Consider the following 19,879-nt stretch of genomic DNA (forward strand, 5'->3'; position numbering starts at 1 on the left):
ACAACGATCAAATAAAAACTCCCTTTCTTCCAGAGATCTTCATGAGCTTTCATGTTTTTATCAGAAGATTGAATTTCTCTAATGAGGGCGTTGATCAAAGATGGATTTTTCCTATCATATGATGAAACCACCGATGGAACATGGATTATCGTAAGTATTCTGATGCGGGGCTCAGTCTGTCACCAGCATTTATCATCGCAACTTTCTGAAGATCTCTACCTTATTTCTCTTTTATTCTGCGGACTCAGTTCTCTTTCTCATACCTTAGCTTGTCGAATCTTTGCTGGTCAAAGAACGTGTCAGATCCCCGACACGTAGGTTTATTCCAATGTTCAACTGATTGTGTTCAATGCTCGAGGTATTATCCAGACAGTCCCTCTAGGATTCGTGGTTCCATATGCGTATCAATTCCTTGATTGTGCTCGTCCTTGCCTCTGTAATAGTTCGCGCGCTACCTACGGTGAGTGATTCGTCTTTCCTTGATTCCTATGTGGTTATATCTCGTTCTTTGCCAACATAGAGTGACGCCCGTTCGAAACCTGGCGGCATTCGTAAAACGAGCCAAAAATCTGGTTCACAAGTCAGCCCTAATGCCCGCTTGAAAAAAAAAGTCACCTTCAAGGATCCTTTCAGAGGCCAAACACTCTACATCATGCTTGAATCTGAAACAATGGCACCCGAACATGACGAGGACTCGAAAGAGGCTAACAAGCAGATCGTCCAATTCCTACACTATCCGGATATTTGGGAGGTCTTGAATCTATCCAAGTACGAAAAACTCGACTCTGAAGGTCCTCATTCAAACGATGCATTAAACATCCGCATTCATGGTCATCCCCACCCCGAACACGATAAACACGAGCTCCACTTCACCATTACGGGACCCGAACGATGTGGTAGCGAGACCTCTGGATGTCGAGTAAAATTTCTTAGAGAGTTGCCTGGGAGCAGCTATACAGTGACGAACCAACGTCCAGGCGAAGTGGCAATGATTCTTGCGGAAGAACCGAATTGTGGGTGACTATTCTGTATGCAGTGATATGCAGTAACAATAACGTTCTTTCGATTTTCTTTCTGTAGGGCTCACTCGATCTCTGATCTAGTAGTTCTTATGTTTGTAACGGGCGATTTGTATGATAAATTACAGCGATTTGTATGATCAAGCTTGAACACATGTGGATACCTTGTTTGTGGACAATTAATCACAGTGCATTATACTTTGATGCACGATCTACATCGAGTGCTACAGCTACAATAACTACAATCGATACTGTTGTCATATGGAGCTCGTACGGCGCCGCGATACGGAGAGAAATGTGATATGGGAAAGATATGGAGGGTGATAACTGCACATAAAGACAAATGGTAGTACACAGGATGTGTATGAGGTACAATGGGAAATGATCGGTGAGAATTCCAAAGAGATAGATGGGTCTCATGGATTGACAAGAGGTTGTGAGGGATTTATGAACAAATATGGCGAGGCTATGGGACAAGAATTACAAAGAGATGGGTTCACAATGAGAATGAGATACAGTAGCTGTTGAGTTAATTGCAAAGCTTAGCGAAGGTACTTTTCGTTTAGTGCATGGACTTCTTTGGCGAGGAACGGCCAGCTCAGTGCACATGAAAGTTCTTTTCTCAACTTCTCATCGTCATTCCCCGCACGGTCTTTTGCTAGCTTGATCTCCCAGCCGAGAAGGTTGTAGAGAAGACGCATGTTCGGCTGAATGAGAACCGAGAGACGCCGGGAACGAACGATTAAGTACGCGTCTACAAGAGGAAGAGAGAGATGTTTCATGACATATGCGATCTATGAATCGGATATTGACAGTCAGAACAGTTGAATATACGCCAGAGAGAAAGAGACTCACAGTCACAGTAGCACTACGCGAAACACCGACGCGACAGTGAACTAAAACTTGTCCGCCTTCTTGCCTCGCCTGGTCAATCCAATCACATATTGGCTCCAATTGCGGTTCCAAAGTGTCGATTCCGTCATCGCAGACCCCTTGGATATCGAGAACCTTGATCCGTCCAGCTCGTTCTTCAATCCAGAGGGAGCCTTGATGAGCTGAGGATTTGCTTGGAATGAAATGACCAGATCCTTGACTGTTGTTGCCAGAAGAACCGTGCCCGCGAGCGTTGTGCGAATCAGGAGGAACGAGAGCACATTCTCCAACAGAGACAACATGTGTGATGCCTAGTGCTTGGAGCATGTATACGTTTGAGGCATGTGCTCTGCGAACAGATAAGAAGGATGAAACGCAGATCTCGTGGATAACAACTTACAGATTCCCGAGATACAAGAACGGGAGCACCCTACTCGGGAAACTTCCGTCGAACCTGGGATCATTGAACCACGACTGATGATCACCCCCGAAAAGACTAGGCAGCCACGGGCTTGTGCTAGCTCTTGGTCGCCTTGTGCGTCCCGCAGCAGATGCCGATGAGGTCTCCCCAATTCCGTCCAGCGAGGTCATGGAAGAACTAGGCGCAGACGAAGACATCGGAAGTGTCGCACTGCCTTTCAGACCGCCCGTTCCGACAGACCTGGATGCAAGATCTTGTTGCGTGGGGATAGCAGTCACAGTTCCCATAGAACTATCACCGCCACCTTTGGGGGATGCAATAAAAGGGGAACGGGTAAAGGAAACACTCTTCGCCATTGGCCTCATACGGTTTGGCTGAAGCGGCAGTCTTGATGAATCTGATAACGAATTCGATGAAGAGTCTCCGCTACCCCAGGTACGATATGGGTTCATATGTGTAGGGAAATCAAAACCAAGAGCACCCGTACTTCCACCGAATAGCGACAACGATACTTCGCCAGCACGCTGATCCTTGCTATTCTTCAACCTCTCCATTCTCTCCCTCTCTAACCTGAGCCTTTTCTCCTCTTTCTGGATTTCCTCCTTCCAAGTCCTCCTTTCATCATCTACAAAGCTCTCTACCTTCCTTAACACACCTAAATCGGCATGATAGACAAAGAAACTTCGACGTTTGGCAACTTGAAGTTCGAGGTAGGCATGTGGCAAGCTCAACCCCTTCATCGCCATCAGCAAGCAAAGGGCCGGTACGGAAGACTCGGTGTATCCATCGGCGGAATACATCAAAATTTTGAGGGGACGTGACCAAGGGAAGGGTGATGCATGGGAAGAGGAGGCAAGATAGGAAAGAGATGTGTGTCGCGAATGCATGGAAGAAGTTTGTGAATGCTGACGAAAATGAGCTGGTGGTGCGGGAGAGGTCATTGACCGGTGACGGGAAGTGGACATTGTTGAAGATGATGTCGATGAAGGTGAAGGTTGAGGTGGAGGAGGATTATTGGAATGCATAGGGAAACCTGGGAACGAAGGAATCAATGAAGACACGGAGGACCATCGACGAGATTTCATATTTTCTGCCAACGGTTCAGCGGACCCATTTTGCAAAGACGTCTCAGTCGCAGGTGAGATAGGTGGCTCGTTAACGATCTCTACAGCATCAGTGGGAACAATACATTTCTGCAAAAACCTCACGACTGGCATGAGTGCGCTCATTGTACCTGCAGTGATTGGAGGTGAGCTAGGCATGGGTAAATGGATGATCGCGTTGGGATGTGGTGGAGGTCTCGGAGGAAGAGAATAATTGGCTTGGGTTTCGCCCTTCTCCTTCCGTGATAACTCGACCTGGTCTTTCCACCTCTGCTCCAGCGCGGCAACTTTCTCTTCTGACGCTTTGAGATGTGCGAGAGTAGGGAATGGGGCTAAATCATGACACTCGATACAGATATCGTATCCATACCCATGGCGAGGTGAATTTCCTGGTGGATATACATCCTTCTCAACGCTATCGTGACCGTCCCACCTGGGATCTAATTCTCCAAATTCGCCCATACCATTCACTGGCAATGGTACGTCATTCGCATTACCGAGATAAACTTGACCGACATGAGGATTCCAGAAAGTCTTTGTGTTGCTCAAATCGACCTCATCCCCGTTCGAAGTTGGAATCTGGTGCGACGAAGGCTGCACGTACACAGGAGGGTGTAAAGGATCGGGATTCAGGTAAGCCAGAGTATGCCCTTCAGGAAACATGGAAACAATTTCCGATGCTCTGGTTAGGTCACGCATCTCGTCTTTCTCTCGTTGCGCGAAATCGACAGTGTTCGGTACGGTCTTGACCCTGGTTGAGGTATTTGAGACTGGGGGATCAGATATCGAAGCGTCACAGTTTTCAGCCATGACAACGTCTCCGTCTTCGTCGTGATGGAACAAAGACACATGGTTAGATTTCGAAGGTCCGGCTAGAGCAGCTCCTAGACTTCCAGGTACTTCTCCCTCGGGACATAGTTTGACGACAAGATGAGGCATTTCTCGCTTGATCTCGTCAGCGTTGGCGTCGAGCAGAAATACATTGTAATCCAAGGGAGTATTCGAGTCGTTGGATGCACCACTTGATTCAGTGGAGTGCGCAGCAGATGTATCCGAAGGTGCAGCTGTGACAGCTTTAGGAAAGAAGCTCAGACATTGTCGAAAACAACATAGGGGGGTACTGACCATTATCCGCCTTGCATCCAACTCTTTCTCTTCTCTTCCTCTCCACAGCTTGCTTGAATCGCCTGGCTAACCTAAGGGCATTAGCCGACTGGGCTGCGCCGGTGGCGTTTGGGGAGTATATTATGATGTCCGAAACGGAAGCTAATATAGGCTATATTACGAAGTGAACTCGTTCGATTAGCCTTTCAATTTCGAAAAGATAGCATGTAGTAAGCTTACCACTTGTATACCAAAATTCCTCAGAGAAATTCCCTCTGGTACATGCAGCGGCACAAACTCCCATTCCCCGTCATCATCCTCTTGACTAAGTTTCTTCTGATCGTTTGCACAGTCGGCTTCAGTTTGGGCTCCGCCAGCAGCATGGTTGGCACCACTCCTCGTGTATTCCTGTGGTTTTGAGTGTGGGGAAGTTTCGGATCCACGAACTGGTCTGAGAAGATCACAAGCACGAAATGTCGAGGTTAGGATCGGAGGTGGAGGTGGAGGTGGAGTTTTACGAAAAGATGAAGAGGTATGTTTAAGATGGCGAGAGCCAAGAATGCGAGGAGGTGAAGAATGCCTCTCAGTTTGTTCATGAGAAGAAGGAGAAAGGGAGTGACACCTGCAGTATAGATAAACGATCAGCCTCTATGTATTCGGTCAAGAGCTATGATAGTACATACCTATCGTCAGACTCAGGTTCCGTCAGAGCTGTGGAAGGTTCCGTGCCATTATCCGTAAGAGGACTAGAGGAGAACCCGGATGCAGTCGTGGTGGTGGTGGTAGGAGATTTACTATGATGGGAGTTAGGAAGGTCGGTAGTACGAATGGGAGTAGGCAGAGGATGAAGAGCCCGGTGCTGTACAGGATGCATATGCTTATCGTCTGCGCCAATCTCAACGATTTCCACGACGCCAGGATTGTGATGAAGGTCATCAACGTCGTCACTGCTATCGTTGTACTGTATGTCGAGGTCCATTTGTGATGCGGATACTGGACGCACAACAGGCTCCTTGGTGTATGGAGTAGTTGAGTCCGGAGACATTAGCTCACCAAACGAGTCGGAAGAAGAGTCATCGAAGTTGTCGTCGAGCTCATCCTCGTCGTCAAAATAAGAGTCAGACGAATCGTCGTAATGTTCCGAAGGTGCGTATGACGATAGGTTACTTGGTCGATGGACAAGAATTCTGAGGTCCTTGTCAGGATTCTCCAGGTCGTCCTCGCATATAACCCACATCATGCCTCGATACTTTGGAACTCGTCCGCGATTAACTTGGGGGTGTATTGACGGTTCGTTGTCGTCGCGCCTATTGTATACAACAGCCTGCTGACCCTGAGTGGCAAAAAATAAGTTTTGCGCTTCGTTATCGCCTTCTATGCCATGTAAAAATGGGAAAAGAACTGAATCGGGAGGATGGGAGAGAATATGCTGATAGTGAAGATCTTTGAACTGGGACACGGTGAGCGTATGAATGGCTGGTGCCAGACGCGAGCTCATCATTTCTCCGGCGTTGATTGAAGACGGCAAGGACGATGCGTTGTTCACAGGATGTCCTGCTGTTGGAAGTGAATCAAGGAAAGCTTTGTCGTAGTCCAAGCCGTATATTTCAGACATGGATGTTGCGCTTTGAGAACGGATGATGTGCAGAGAGTTGCGTTGTTCGTCGTGACTGCTATGTTCGTTGTTCGTCAAGTGTTGTGGTATAATTCAAGTGGATGTCGTCGTCGTCGTTGGTCGTGTTCAATGCAACAAAGAAGTCTCATTGGGCTGGATTTCGTAATTTCATTTTTGGAAATTGCGCTAAAGTTATGGTATCTAAGATCCAGGCCTCGTGCCTTGGCAGTTTCGGCTAATTTCCTCAGCTGACTCTCCGTGAGATTCTTGATCGACACCAAAACGCCGCTTTGTTATCGCACTGAGCAGGTTTGTTGCTTTCAACGTCGTTAACAAGTCCTCTTCACTGATAATTGTCCCCCCAAAAGACTCAAGCGCAGAAAAATCTCTTTTTGTCTAATGCTGTCTCTAGGCGTCTCCAGAACTTTACAACACTGTTGTTCTTCAATTGGCTTTTTCTCCCATGCCACTCATTCGTCGGAAATCTCCTTTCCTGAGAAATTTTGAACTCTCCGTTGAGTCGGTCGCTTCCTTTCTTCTCGGAATCTACGCATGCTTTGCTATGCTTTCAGTCTCGTTGGCATACCATCATAGATGCTGTTAAACTAGGCATTTACCCAGAACGAGGGGGAATATATGCTGTTCGTTTCAAACATTCCTTACTCAGAATCGTCATTTTCATCACGCAAATGATTTCCTATGCATCTCTACAATCCTTATCTCCGCTGCGATGAGGCATATCTCAACCACTATCTCTTTGTCATTTGTCTCAAAGATGCTATCTACCAAAGGCTAAAGCTAAGGCTATTATTAAACCCGGTATCCATCTTCTCGCAGCACCTCGCAGCTAGCATTTCTGAAATGCACAGCAACTGCATAACGGTGAATCTGATGAACAATCACCCAGTTCAGCCGACCCAGATCGCTTGACCACAGAGGTTCTTTCTGATAGGGCTCCGACTCTGTGGACAAACCGCCACAGTCATATTCCGGAGGTCAGTCCTGTATAGTATTATACTGATTTTGTTAACTCCTTTGGGGTAACCTCCGCGTCCGATGAGGCCTTGAAGGTAGCTCATCCTGCTGTTTGTCAATGCCGAAAAAAAGCCTATCTCATCTCCCAACTCACTGGGAGGGCCTTCGAACTAGATTTTCAAGTTATTTACCCTCACCCCATTTATAAACACCTTGAAAAGCTCGCATCATTCCAAATTGTCCCCCATTTTCACTTCTTATTCGAGGATTCTGATTTTTCTTTCTAGGTTCCTTCCAAAGGAGTTCTCGTATCTGGCTTCTAATTATCAATTTCCAGCCCCGACTGTACATTTTGCACCTCTACTACATGGTACGCCACCTACAGCGACGTTCGGTCAGAGCGGAATGACCTCGAATCCAAGGCTAGACGCTCACGACTCTCTAGAATTATGAGAATCGGACGTTCGAGGTCGATTCCTCAATGATTCTTCACACATAAACGCACGATTTGTTCTCTACGGAATATCTATACTCCCTCAATTGCGTGTTCTAGATCAAAGGGCATAACAGTCACTCCTTCATCTGTCATTCGTGATGGGTACAATGACACGAGTTCGAGGATGAAATCACCTTAATGGTCTTCTTTGGGAGAGGTGTACATAGGTATAGTGTCGCCGTTCCTTGGTCTGAGAGCCAAGCTGCTTTTGAATTTCTAGATTTACTAAGGCTTTCCGTAGACCCAATCCACAGCGGTGCATCATTAATCGGAACTTGGCGTGCAAAATTTTCAACTGCACCTCTGACTGAATTACAGTGCTTGAAGACAAAGCACTTGCAAGGAGAATTACCCGACGTGTGAAAGGAGATGTCCTCAGTATAACCGCAATGATACAATCTATGATTCAGAGCTGCACAATATGTACCACTCCTGATGTGATCTGGTACTTAGCCAAGTTGTGGGATTCACTTCCCAGCTGACCATCTAATTGTAGATTTAAATCGGTACATCTTCCGTATCGATATCTGTATTCGAAGCAATCTTCAAACCTCGGCTACAAGTACCAGTGCGGGAAGCTGGGGGAAGTTATTGACAACCCAAGAAGCACATTTAGATAGGGGCCCCGTAACAATGATTTGGTATTTGCTGAACCTCGTTGTCTATCCATGAAAATCATGGCACGAGGATAGTGAATTTGTTGGACTCACCATTTGCGAACGCCATCTCCACCTATTCACCCGTGCAGCCAATGGCATCCAGTGGTGGACGGATCAATTTCAAACAGTGAGGTCCAAGTCACGGTAGAGCTCAGGTGATGTTCAACGTTCAACGCCGCTTGTTTTGCTTACATGCAACTCTTTTCCGTCAATGGTCCCGGCAACAATACCCGTATTTTATCTACATATCACTCTGAGACTCGGTATAGATGGTTATAGATTTAGATTGATCGCTAGATCATTCACTTTTACTCCCCACAACTGCCCCCGTTTCGGTGAAGTTGATTGGTGGGAGTGTCGTTCTTCCTGTATCTTGCGCGATGCTTAACAAGGCCGCGACCCGTGATAAGAGATGTTGTAATTCGTCTTCAATAGAATATGTACTGTACCTGTCCTTAGGCTTTAATCGTTGAAAGAACTAATAAGCTAGCTCACTTGCAGTTAGAATCAAGGTTGAGTAGCTTCATGCAAATACCGTAGGTCGTGAGCAGAACACTGAACTATTGATCAATTAAAAATCCTCTGAGTACATGCACAATCAATTGTTTCAATCATTTATCTTCGACAATGACGGCCTTTCATTGACATGCCGCAGTGTATCCGAGTTCCACTAAAGATTTTCCTGCGACTAACCAATTTGAGTTTAGTAGATTTGAATCCAAGCCCATTAGATCCTTTTCCAACGATAGCAGCCACGGACGTTTATAGATTATATGCAACGCATGGATAGTCAAAGCTGGCCTTATCAATCCGTTTTAGGACACAGGGGTCTCACGATTAGGGAGCCTTTGTTTTGAGCAACACTTACAAATTTGACGAGTAGCTGACCTTAAACTTTGAAAACATCATTAGAAGAGCTGATCTATGAACCTCTAAAGTTGAAAATCTCGTGAGTTCGAGCTATATCTTCAACACGAGATATGAAAGAAAAAATATAAATAGTATTCACTGCTGACATTGTTCGTTAGGAACATGGAGTGTCCCTTCGACCAACACTATCATTGTCTTGATGTTTCGCGCCATGAGATTTCCCACTAAGCTTGGAATGGTTACAATTGCACACCACTTCAAATATAAATGATTCAATATCCCCACAGAAAGCCATGATCACGATATCGATGTTGACTCCGGAGGTGGTTTGATGACCATCACCGCCCCTTTCGCATCCATAATCGCCCCTTCATCACTAGCTCGTACACCCGCTTCTTCCAAATATTCCACTAGCACCGTACTAAGCCCTAATGGGTCTCTGGGAATCCACACGCAAGGTTGTGCAACGTATGTAGAAGGGTGATCAAAAGCATGTTCGTCTAATGAATCTTCGGAAGATTCAGGATTGTTGTCGCCTTGACTTTCCGCCTGATTGACATTGGTGGGCAAAGCTTCAGATCGCCGGGACGCAGTGGAGTCATTGTCGCTCGTCGACTGTGCTGTTGTTGTGTTCGGCGCAGTTGTAGAAGTAACATAGGAATTATTATTTCCGGCTTCCAAATCTCCGCCATGTGGAGTAGAAAAATCAAGGTCATTTCTCATTCGTGTTGCGAAAGTATCGAATTGTTTGCGGTCAGGCTGCTTTCCCATACGTTTGCGCAAGTTTTGGATGACTACAACCAGTGAAATTGCAATTAGTGAGCACCTTTTGTAACAGATGCCCAGATGGATTACTCACAATCTTTGCTAAATAAATCTACTTCTCCGTCTTGACCAAGTCTGTCAGCGAGATTCTTCGTGGCCAGCGACATAGGAAGATATTGCGCCAAGGCTGCAACAAACGCAGAAACCGCCAGCTGTCAGTAATCGGTTTATATTCAGTGGGAAACCTACTCACGAGCAAAGCTTCTATTCAGAAGAACATGCGCCCAAATTGTTATCACAACCAAGACCAACATCAGGACCCCTTGTGCCAATGCGAAGTACCGGCAGTCTGCGATAGAAACTTTCATGAAAAAAAGACACGCCAAGCAGATCTGTTCAATGTAGAGCCCAACAACTGGAAGAGAGGAAAGAGATGGGACAAAATTGCGGAGGTTATTGTGGAGGTTTAATATAACTGCCATGTAAAGCATATCCCTTATACGCACACAAATTTGAGGTAGCCATCGGAAAATACCCTCCACCTGATTCTCTTGCAGTAGGCTGGTCGAAAACTTGGAGGAACACTGCTCGGAGTTAAACATACAGGGGTACTAAACACAAAAGATCACACACACAGAATTTCCAGGCGATGTAATAGCACCCAAAACCTAGATGACAAAAAAGTTAAAGAGATAAGCCCCAAGTGTAGCACCACAGATGATTTCTTCACATATCAATGCTAACAAATTAATCAACGGGTTCAAAACACTATACGCTAATCCAATTGTCGCCAATAGTGATAAACGAGGAAGAAGGGTTCCAAAATCAGCCTGCAAATTAGATGTCTCCATCAACACCAATGTGAAGAGTTAGGAGAGATTGAGCATAGACGAACTGAAGGCATCAAGAACGTCACCTATGAAATGATAGGACTAAGTTAAGCAGCATGTGTATGAAGGGTGATAGTGAACGCACATTAAAAGCCTGCCTCGGTGTCCTACCCAAGAACCATTTTCCAAAATAATACCCAACAAGCGGAAATAGTTGAGCCAAAGCACTCCCTGCACCTGCAAGACCTTGTGTTACTTCAGTGACACAAAATTAGATACCAATTGATCCATAATTCGCCTCAGAGTAACCCACTCATATATGTCAGGAAGAATACCGACGCGCCGGGAAGTTGAGTGGCCAATGATTGGACTGTACGAGTTGGATTATCAATTATCTATAGAAATTTTAAGGTCGACACAACTCAAAAGTGAAATATCGAACCTCTTCAAGTACTAAATGATTTTAGTTTAAAATATAGTCAGTGATTTCACAAATGTATGAGCTCGCTGGACCTTTTGTGAGACCGGAAGACAGTGTGACAATTAAGAATCCATGTCTGGCATGAAATGCCGATCAGGATGGTACAAAGTGTGCAGCGACAATTAATTGACTTACATCAATAAAAATAAGAAGAACCTCCGATATAGGCTGACTGAGATCAGTGAGTGTCTAGGGAGGCCTTCGTACCACGCCAATCCTACAACGATATGAGAGGGCATCAGACTAATGAGACTAGCACACCTCGAAGAATGACAGGCATCATCGCAAAGAGTGCGGCTAATAATGCGGGTGGGAGGAACCCTTGAATGATACTCGGTAAAGGAGCAGGAGCTAGACATTCCAAAGATATTCCGAATGAGCATTCAAAACGAGGAAACATACAACAAATAAGTCACACACCTCTACAAATCCAACCCAACCATTCCGCCTTCCTACAAACCGCATAGATATTGCTCAGGCCTCCGATCGCTGCCACTGGGAAGCTCCATAGTACAATCAAAGCAGTAGTTGCCAGCCACGATAACGATACTTTAGATCTCGTCTTGAGCGCATCGTCGTCAAGGTTATGCCAAACAATATCATCCGGATGCGTTTCAATGAATTTGTCATTCATCTGTAGTACTTGGTGATACGAAACACATTGAGCAAGAATATGTGCTCCAATCTGGAGATTGCAAAGGATGAACACGCTTCCCAGGAATTTGCCATCTTGCTTTTGTGAGCGTGTCGAGGTGATGGTGGAGTTTAGTTTGACAATTTCATCCTGCAACAGTGTAAGAAACAGATCAAGTTACATAAAACACGTACATACCCTGCACCACTCAATAGTATCCACCTTTTTTCCGAGCACTCCCAATGTACCGGTCCGATGTTTGGGTCTCTTCTCATGCGGAACGAGCTCGTCAAGGAGCTGGAGCGAAGGGTCATGCTCTAGCAGTTCTTCGTCGTCGCTTGATGTTTCCTCGGTGTTTGTTCTGCTTTCTTCATCTTCGCTAGCCTTAGGAATCGCTCGTCTCCTTTTCTTTTTCCTCGTAGCTTTCTTCTTCCGCCACACTCGGATTGCATTTCTCAGCACCTCCGACACGGCTTTCTCTAACATCAAGCATGTTTTCTCCCTATTACTGAATACCTCATTGAGCCTCTTCGTATCGCGATACAGCCATACCCGTTCCACACCTCCCGGTACAAAGCTAGCAAATTGACGTAAGGAGGACTCCGTGGAGAGGGTTTCTGGCACGGAGGTGATGAGGACGGTGCGTGCTTGTGCTAGACGAGAGTGAGAAGGGCTCAATAGGAAGCATTGGCGCATTGAGACAAAATATGACATTTCTCTTCGGATAAGATATATTACAAAAACTATGGAGAAAAGAGGTCAGTACAGGACTTTTGAACAATGTACACTTACTCGTCAGGATATATACGACTATAATGTGCGCAGTGAACCGTTTTTGTTCTTGCGGGTCAATGACACTAAGGTTTGTGCAAAATATGAGCAGGGAATACTGACTAAATAGTAGAAAACGTTACTTGATCCAACTAATTTTCTCCAAGTTCGAAGTCGCTCCATTTTGTCCAATCATGTCCACAGGAACAATGACAGCAAATGTCAAGACTGTGAAAACAAGGAATATCCAGACCAGCATTTTGAGAAACCGAAGGAACATGTACGCGTCCAAGCCATTCTTGTCAATCTGTATGTGTGTTAAGTAACGTCTAGTTTAAGGTGAAAATCAGACACACAATATCTTCTGCGCGTGAGTTCAGAAGGGCAGGAAGCCATTTCCATGGGCCAGGTGGAAGTTTTGCAGAACGTTTGCTATGTGTACCAAATACCAATGAGATTGCATCCTAGTCGCATCAACACCGTGAAACATACTCTGGCGGCGGAAGATATGTTCTTGGACTGAAACAACCTCGTTAAATCAAGAAGACCTATCTATTACAGCAAAAATTACCTGTATATTCTCTGTAATCTCTGTTTCAAGACTAGAAACAATCCAACTTCGACGAAAAGCAGCGCGCTATTCGCGATGACCGCGGTCAAGAAGCCCTGCGTGCTCGAAGTTACACTTCCAGGAGTTATTTGGGACATTTTGACCAGAGCTCAGAGCATGACAAAGTTGAAGCGAAAGAGAAAGACTCATCATGAACCCTCATGATGGACATTCCGCACACTATTTAAGCGCCCTTCAAGCGCTTCTCAATCCCGTTACTAAACTACAGAAATACTATTGGATATTTTCCCCTACATAGAGTGATGCTACAGTAGTGGTTTGGGTCCCGTTACTAACACTGGTTATCTTTAGAATCTGATACCACTTCTGTCATGATTTGAATTCTGAGTGGGGTCGTAGAGAATTCGGACTTCGTACTCTTTGTACTCTCCACCGATATTCTAGTAGATGTCTCCTCCAGCTTCGGCCCCTGGTTCATCGTCTCCCTACTTTGTCGTGTTTTGAACCCAAATTCAGGATGTATTCTAGGGAAAGCGCTGGACCGGCTGGGCAAATGATTGTTTATCACAACTATAGCTGGGACGAGGCCCTGTCAGTTAGTGTCAGGGTGAACACTTGAGTATGATTCCCGGTCGTTCAACTCACAGCAATTTGGCTCATCGAATCAAGCACAATATACTGGTCCCCAGAAATTCAGATGAATCATTGCATGAGAGGTAGGAAGCTTACATTTGCATTCATCTTAAGGGAATAAAGAATGAGGGAAGCAGTTAAGGAAGCGGGGATAATTATTCCAAATTGGAGCCTACAATTCAAATATTAAATGCTCCTTCTTTTCTAGATAGAGCAAATTGAAGATCATGCTGACAGTGAGAAGCAAGCTTTGCGGTAAGGATTCTGTGTTGTTGACACTAGTGGTTTTTCGGTTTGTCTGCTTTTACAGACAATGAATACAACTACCCAAAAATTTTCATCATTCGGGGGTATGAAATGGCATCAAGAAGTAAACTTCTCACCTACGAACATGGTAGCGGAAGTATTCGTTACTAACGAAAGCCCAAGGAGCGCCGCTCGAAAATGGAATATATCATACATGAATACGCTTTCTCCAAAGTGTGAAATTTGGCTGAGATTGTAGACAGATTTAAATCCGCACACTGACCACGCAACATGGTGAAGGTTACTGAAATGTGGGAACGAAATATCGCAAACAAAAGTGCCGCTTACCAGCTGAAGATATCAACGAACAGATTGGAAAAACGACAAGTTTCGAGAATTTTTTGTCACACTTGAAATGAGTGTCGGTGAGTATGATATACGACCGATAGATCTTTATAGAAAGCTAAGATCAGATCATGGAAAGAACTTGAAGCGTGGCGTTACACACTGCGAAGGAGTCTCCAACAAGGCTGCACAGTACACATGAAATGGTGATGGTTAGCGATAGATTAAAGTCATCCGGATGGAGAAAGTGACCCACATATTCGTGACATACGTTGCCTGCTTCATCACATTACTAAGTGCCCATAGTTTCTTCAAATATATAGAGGCACCAAAAGGCGTCTCTTGGTATGAGACAAACGCTACCAAGCCGCGCGCAAAATTGATTGATACGTGCGTGGTGGATAAGGCAAACATTACTGTCAGCATCACAGCGGTGAGGGCTGGGTTGAATTTCAACGATGATTTGCTATTGCGCAAAAGGTAGAGGGAGGACAAGAATACAATGGTATGGCATCCTGGACGACAATCAAAGAGATCAGAGGGAGAAACGAAGTTCAAAAAGTGGAATTCACCATAAAGAATAGATTCGATCTGTTACGCGTTCATTGAAGAGAATTCATATCACTATGGAAGTAACACATACCCAAAGACCGATAAAGGCAGCCTGAGCGATTCCGGGAATCAGAGCTGATAGTAATATATTCGTGAGTGACTGACCTTGTCGAGGGGTATGTCTAAAACCATCTGAAAGGATGAATATCGATGCAGTGAACTTCAGACATTGAACGTACCTTACTCTTATGCAAATTGTGCTCTAGCTTTCCTTTGAACTCCCAATCAAGAAACAGCCATGTGTAGTATTGTACACCCCAGGGTGTATGGTTGTACCGCTTCAATTTGAAATGCCACGAGAATATTGGACATGAGAACAGAGATGATATATTGTATACCGGTTCCTTGAACAGCCAGAAGCTGAAGCGTTGGTATGGATGACAGCTTTTCCACACAAGAAAGGTACAGCATTGCTTAGGATTCAGAAGGACAAACGAACCCGCGTCGTCACGTCGTCAGATTACCGCTTTGACCTGTGGGTAAGTAAACATCTTTCGTAATCTCTACTGTCAATCCACGATACGACAAATTCATATCCTATCCTATCCTATCCTGGCAGTTATTCGATGTTATTCGTATTTGAGTCTGACTCTGAGGCACGTATACATGCTGATATCTACTCGACCCACACACATCTCACTTTCAGATTCTGTAGATTGAATCACAAGTGTCAATTCACGTCGTTACTCACATCAACTTGATTTGTTTTTCATGCATCGAACAGTGTGGCGCTGCTGTACGCCTCTCAGCTTCACGAAAGAGACTTATGACTGCCTCAGTTTCCGTGAGGGATAAGAATTATTTTATTAAAATGCTTGAGGGGCGCGACTTTGTACACGTATGCTAAAGGCCCGGTCACAGACTTCCATTTCTTATGCACCTCATTACATACGCTGATGCAATTTGACTCTACATATTTCTTCTTCCTCATTTTCCTCATCTCTCTCGAATATGCGGTTTGGGTGCCTCTCTGCCTGGATCACCATCGATGGTGTTGTGATTCCGGAGTACAATGTTGGAGTCGAGTTGATCACCGACGTCGTCAGTTGCTTCGTACCTTCTCAAGCCGGAAAGGCGAGTATCCAGGCTTGGGCCTTATGGTATTATTTGTTGTTAAGTCCCGCGATCTCTAGTCGTTGGGTGTTCACTGGCATATCGACGCCTGTTTGGTACCTACGGCCGGATTTTTGAAGGTGGATGGCCAGCATTGCGATGGCCGCGTCCTTCCTGCATATGATCCCAGTGTTCCAGGATCTCAATATTCCGCAACCATTTCTCATACTGCAGTTCTCACGTCTCCAACGTCCTCAAACAGCCTCGTTTTCGCATCTGTGCATTACACTGGTATGAGTAAAGAAGTCTTTGTGTTTTTGCCTCCGTTCGAATTTTCCACACAGGTGATGATATATACTTGAACGACTCGAAAGCGAAAGACATTGGCACTATCTCGCTAGAAATTATGAGTGTCGAAATTGTTGGACAATGTCCCACAGCCGGAGTTGACTTCAGGCCAGTTTCCAAATTGCACGACCGAGCGAGGGACTCTAAGATAGCCCATCAGATAAAGTGAGTGGTTGTAACGTTGAACGATTTGAGGAAAGAATTAATCCGAAGGTTCAGACTGGGACCTCGAAATGTATCAATGGCGGTTCCACCGCCTTCGATCGTTGTTGACCCGCGACTTCATTTCGTCACCTTCGTCTTCCAGTATCGTTCTCCAGGTTCGTTCTCATTCCGCATGCGCCATATCAAATTCGTCATGTTATATAGATGCTCTTCATGCTGTCGGAATCGTCCCCCGAATGCCCATGACGGAATTCGAAGACTCGGAAGAGGGTACGTCGAACGCGAGAATCCCGAATGCTGGAGGAGTGGATAGCACCTACCAGAATCTTCCCATTGGTGTGAGGCGCGAGTTGATAAACGAAGCTGATATCACTGAGTGGCATACCACCAGCAAGGTTCGCGATTCCCATTTTCTATTTCATTCCGTATCAATTTGATCAAACTCTATCATCCTTGTAGAAAATTCGCCCACTAAGCTTGCAAAAAAGGAGGTGAAGCTACTAGTCCTCATAGTTATGCCCTTTTCTTGAGCAACTGAAGATCTCTTATAAATATATAGTACATAAACGTTGTATATACTACCTACTTGGTGAGCTAATCCTAATAGATACTAGTTAAGCACAAAGCTGAAGAGATTGAAGATGGAAAGTAATTCCGAGTATGTACACTGGAAGTATCTATACGAAATCGTAAATTTCGCAAATCGGCATGCTTCCATCGTCTGTGCTCCTACGGCAGTCCGCATAACCAGCAGAAGTAAATGTACAAATCACAGTGAGCTGGTCGACTAGTGCCAATCTAGGGCAGTGCGATGTTGCAACGAGCACATCTTTTTTTACGATCCGAGCTACGAAGGGGTAAAAACGAAACAAATTCAATCAGTTCTCTGAAATGCTATCCAGAAACTCATCTTACAATAGACATATCAGGCCGCAGGGGAAGCACAGGATCTGGACAACAAGATCGAGGAATTAGGGAGATTGATCGGTCCTAGTCGTTCGAGCTGGAGGGACAAGTGAGAACGCTTACCGCAGTCTTTGAATCAAGTCAAACGAAAATTCAATCAATTCGCTTGAGGAAAGATATGAGATACAGACTCACAATTATACCACCTGCAAAGCGAGATTTATGATGAGAGAAGGCAAAACATATTTGCTTGGGAGGTCACTCACAAGGTCCGTATTTGGTCTCAGGATCGTGGTTGCCCTGGGCACATAGGGATACCACTGGAAAAGAAGAGTAATGCTAACGGTCAAGCACTCAATCGACGACTATGGGAGCAAACATACATTGAGCTTGATATTGCTCTGCTTGAATTTGGGCAGGAGATTTTTCCATTTGGATTCGAGAGAGAGAGTTGAGAGTTGAGTTGGGAAGTGAGCGAGTGTAGGTAGGGAGAAGAATCAGAGACGAAAGTTTGAGTGAAAACTAGACTTCACCACTTCGTCTTTTTATAAATATGGATTTACCAAAATCAACGCTGCGGGTATGAAGGTCTGATATTGTATTATCCGGCATGGTTATGTTTTCCAAGTGATTGTGGTGAGCCTCATCAGCGCTCGATATTGAAGGAAAAATACCTACAACGCGTTAGCTCAGGCTGAAAGACCATCCCGGTATCAGAATGTTTTCATTTACCCCTCTAAGCGACATTAGATAGCTACGGTATTCAATTTATCATTGAATCTATGAATGAGGAGGGCTCGAAAGGCATCCCGGTAGATGTAACTATTGATTTCTGATCATGAGTTGAGAACGCTGTTTCGAAGTTTGGCCATGGTTGTCATATTGATGATGCTCGACGACACCACGATCAGATCGCTCCTCGGTATCAGTACTACAGAAGGAAAGATGACATTGAGTATCATGATGTGCAAAAAGTTGCATAGTAGACTTTCACCTTACAATAAACATAAGTCCACAAGGAAAGCACAAGATGGCGGTAAGGATACCACATATTCCATACTTGGTCTTTTGGTTGTGCTTGAGCACATTGAACAGACAATATTCCGAATATCTAGCATCAAACTGCTATGAGCAACGTACGACTTGAAGAATCTAGATGAATCGAGGTCTACGGTCGTCTGTCAACCGCTTCGTGTAAGTGGCAAGGGATGTTGCGACTCATTTGGAGGCCTATAAGTGTTCATATGAGGTGAGTAGATCCGTTACTCGAGATACGGCCTATGTGGTGGAACTTGTAATCTGAGGGAGGATAGAGCCGATAATAGTGTTGTGTTGTGGGGGAGGCTGAGGTGCCGCAAAGCATAGACAGTGGTGAGTATGTTATGGGGGGATTCTTGACAGGTAGTTAGTACTTCATATCGGTCGCGGGCATAGATGATCGCCAAGGGGTGAAGGGGTTTAGAGCACCGAAGTCCAGTGATGACATACTATCCATAGTTCACTTTGAGAATATATGCTTGGAACGAATGATAAGAACACAGATGCGCCCAACGGCGGTGAGAGGTTTCCTCGGATACGTTTAAAGTCATCATCAAGCTTCGGTCCTGTCTTCTTGGGCACCTCGGACTAGTAGGCCTACTGCATTCAGTTTCTATCACCCTAAAACACAATAAGGAGTCAAAGACATGGACAGTCCAAGATGTAGGATTATCCCACCAGCTGGAAGAAGGTGGAGAAATAAGCTTTGTAGGTTTCTTTAATCATAGCAATGCTTCGTCGTCGTGCGAGGAGACGTGTGACAGAAGCGATCTCATGTGACTGTGACGATGTTGTCCTCCGTACGCGTTCGACTCCTTCAACCCGAACGACCTACTTTCCCACAGAAGATCTGTGTCTTTCGGGGTCGCGAAAATGCCCTGTCTACTAGATTGCAGAAGGCTTGAAAATATAGGCTGAGGCGTACTAACTCTTACTGGCTCAGGATTTTAACACCCATAATTGACCAAACGAAGTATTCACCATTAGCGTTGTTGCCAAAATCAAGACCATTCAATTGGCAGAAGCCTGATACAGTCATCCAATACACAGGACCTTTCAGCATTTCCGATTTCCTGTGCGTGCCAGCTTAACCGCCAATTCTCCGATATCCGAGAAACAATTGAACCGAGACGCCCATCCGGACCAGCTATAAAAGAGCCATAACTGCGCTCCATGGACAAGGACTACGGCGCAAATATTCAGCTTTGACTAACCAAGACATCCAACCCGCAGTCTTGCTCAGCAGTCTATATTCATTTCCCTGACACACATCTCCAAGCTCGAGTATAAAACACTGGTCATCGAAGCGTCGATTTGATATCCTCTTCTGTCTATACTTTTGAATA

At 45.1% G+C, this 19,879-nt stretch overlaps 7 protein-coding genes across 7 annotated transcripts; 2 read left to right on the forward strand and 5 right to left on the reverse strand.

Annotated features, from left to right (window-relative positions):
* Positions 1-397: 397 nt before the first annotated feature.
* On the forward strand, positions 398-1,021 carry C8R40DRAFT_1174354 (uncharacterized protein; the record flags this gene model as incomplete). Its single annotated transcript, XM_046232167.1, has 2 exons — positions 398-460; positions 521-1,021. The coding sequence occupies 2 exons, from the start codon at positions 398-400 to the stop codon at positions 1,019-1,021; spliced, it is 564 nt and encodes a 187-aa protein (XP_046082651.1).
* A 270-nt stretch (positions 1,022-1,291) lies between these two features.
* C8R40DRAFT_542515 (uncharacterized protein) lies at positions 1,292-4,631 on the reverse strand. Its single transcript, XM_046235390.1, has 3 exons — positions 2,293-4,631; positions 1,875-2,241; positions 1,292-1,813 (listed from the first exon to the last, which is right to left on the reverse strand). The coding sequence occupies exons 1-3, from the start codon at positions 4,542-4,544 to the stop codon at positions 1,562-1,564; spliced, it is 2,871 nt and encodes a 956-aa protein (XP_046082652.1). The 5' UTR covers positions 4,545-4,631; the 3' UTR covers positions 1,292-1,561.
* On the reverse strand, positions 4,563-6,444 carry C8R40DRAFT_542684 (uncharacterized protein). Its single transcript, XM_046235391.1, has 2 exons — positions 5,204-6,444; positions 4,563-5,142 (listed from the first exon to the last, which is right to left on the reverse strand). The coding sequence occupies exons 1-2, from the start codon at positions 6,133-6,135 to the stop codon at positions 4,719-4,721; spliced, it is 1,356 nt and encodes a 451-aa protein (XP_046082653.1). The 5' UTR covers positions 6,136-6,444; the 3' UTR covers positions 4,563-4,718.
* A 2,739-nt stretch (positions 6,445-9,183) lies between these two features.
* Positions 9,184-13,401, reverse strand: C8R40DRAFT_1120967 (uncharacterized protein). The gene is made up of 20 exons (XM_046228789.1): positions 13,188-13,401; positions 13,109-13,135; positions 12,973-13,048; positions 12,760-12,923; positions 12,638-12,702; positions 12,044-12,588; positions 11,632-11,995; positions 11,473-11,562; positions 11,347-11,428; positions 11,244-11,287; positions 11,173-11,183; positions 11,044-11,125; positions 10,876-10,985; positions 10,796-10,816; positions 10,631-10,730; positions 10,536-10,568; positions 10,407-10,484; positions 10,154-10,315; positions 9,995-10,087; positions 9,184-9,929 (listed from the first exon to the last, which is right to left on the reverse strand). Exons 1-20 carry the CDS (start codon positions 13,322-13,324, stop codon positions 9,433-9,435), a joined length of 2,781 nt encoding a protein of 926 aa, XP_046082654.1. The 5' UTR covers positions 13,325-13,401; the 3' UTR covers positions 9,184-9,432.
* Positions 13,402-13,452: 51 nt separating this feature from the next.
* On the reverse strand, positions 13,453-15,449 carry C8R40DRAFT_1120977 (uncharacterized protein). Its single transcript, XM_046228790.1, has 12 exons — positions 15,203-15,449; positions 15,129-15,155; positions 15,055-15,075; positions 14,984-15,002; positions 14,668-14,926; positions 14,575-14,596; positions 14,415-14,517; positions 14,204-14,344; positions 14,056-14,143; positions 13,917-13,992; positions 13,833-13,865; positions 13,453-13,776 (listed from the first exon to the last, which is right to left on the reverse strand). The coding sequence occupies exons 2-12, from the start codon at positions 15,153-15,155 to the stop codon at positions 13,519-13,521; spliced, it is 1,047 nt and encodes a 348-aa protein (XP_046082655.1). The 5' UTR covers positions 15,203-15,449; the 3' UTR covers positions 13,453-13,518.
* Positions 15,450-15,530: 81 nt separating this feature from the next.
* On the forward strand, positions 15,531-17,159 carry C8R40DRAFT_1120984 (uncharacterized protein). Its single transcript, XM_046228791.1, has 7 exons — positions 15,531-15,619; positions 15,679-16,097; positions 16,157-16,367; positions 16,421-16,589; positions 16,644-16,744; positions 16,794-16,984; positions 17,049-17,159. The coding sequence occupies exons 2-7, from the start codon at positions 15,975-15,977 to the stop codon at positions 17,082-17,084; spliced, it is 831 nt and encodes a 276-aa protein (XP_046082656.1). The 5' UTR covers positions 15,531-15,619; positions 15,679-15,974; the 3' UTR covers positions 17,085-17,159.
* Positions 17,160-19,155, reverse strand: C8R40DRAFT_1120987 (uncharacterized protein). Its single transcript, XM_046228792.1, has 4 exons — positions 18,984-19,155; positions 18,863-18,888; positions 18,490-18,572; positions 17,160-17,436 (listed from the first exon to the last, which is right to left on the reverse strand). The coding sequence occupies exons 1-4, from the start codon at positions 18,988-18,990 to the stop codon at positions 17,388-17,390; spliced, it is 165 nt and encodes a 54-aa protein (XP_046082657.1). The 5' UTR covers positions 18,991-19,155; the 3' UTR covers positions 17,160-17,387.
* Between the last annotated feature and the right edge of the window lie 724 nt (positions 19,156-19,879).

The sequence above is a fragment of the Lentinula edodes genome (genome assembly GCF_021015755.1).
Source record: "Lentinula edodes strain Le(Bin) 0899 ss11 chromosome Unknown C8R40scaffold_36, whole genome shotgun sequence".
Lineage (NCBI taxonomy): Eukaryota > Fungi > Basidiomycota > Agaricomycetes > Agaricales > Omphalotaceae > Lentinula > Lentinula edodes.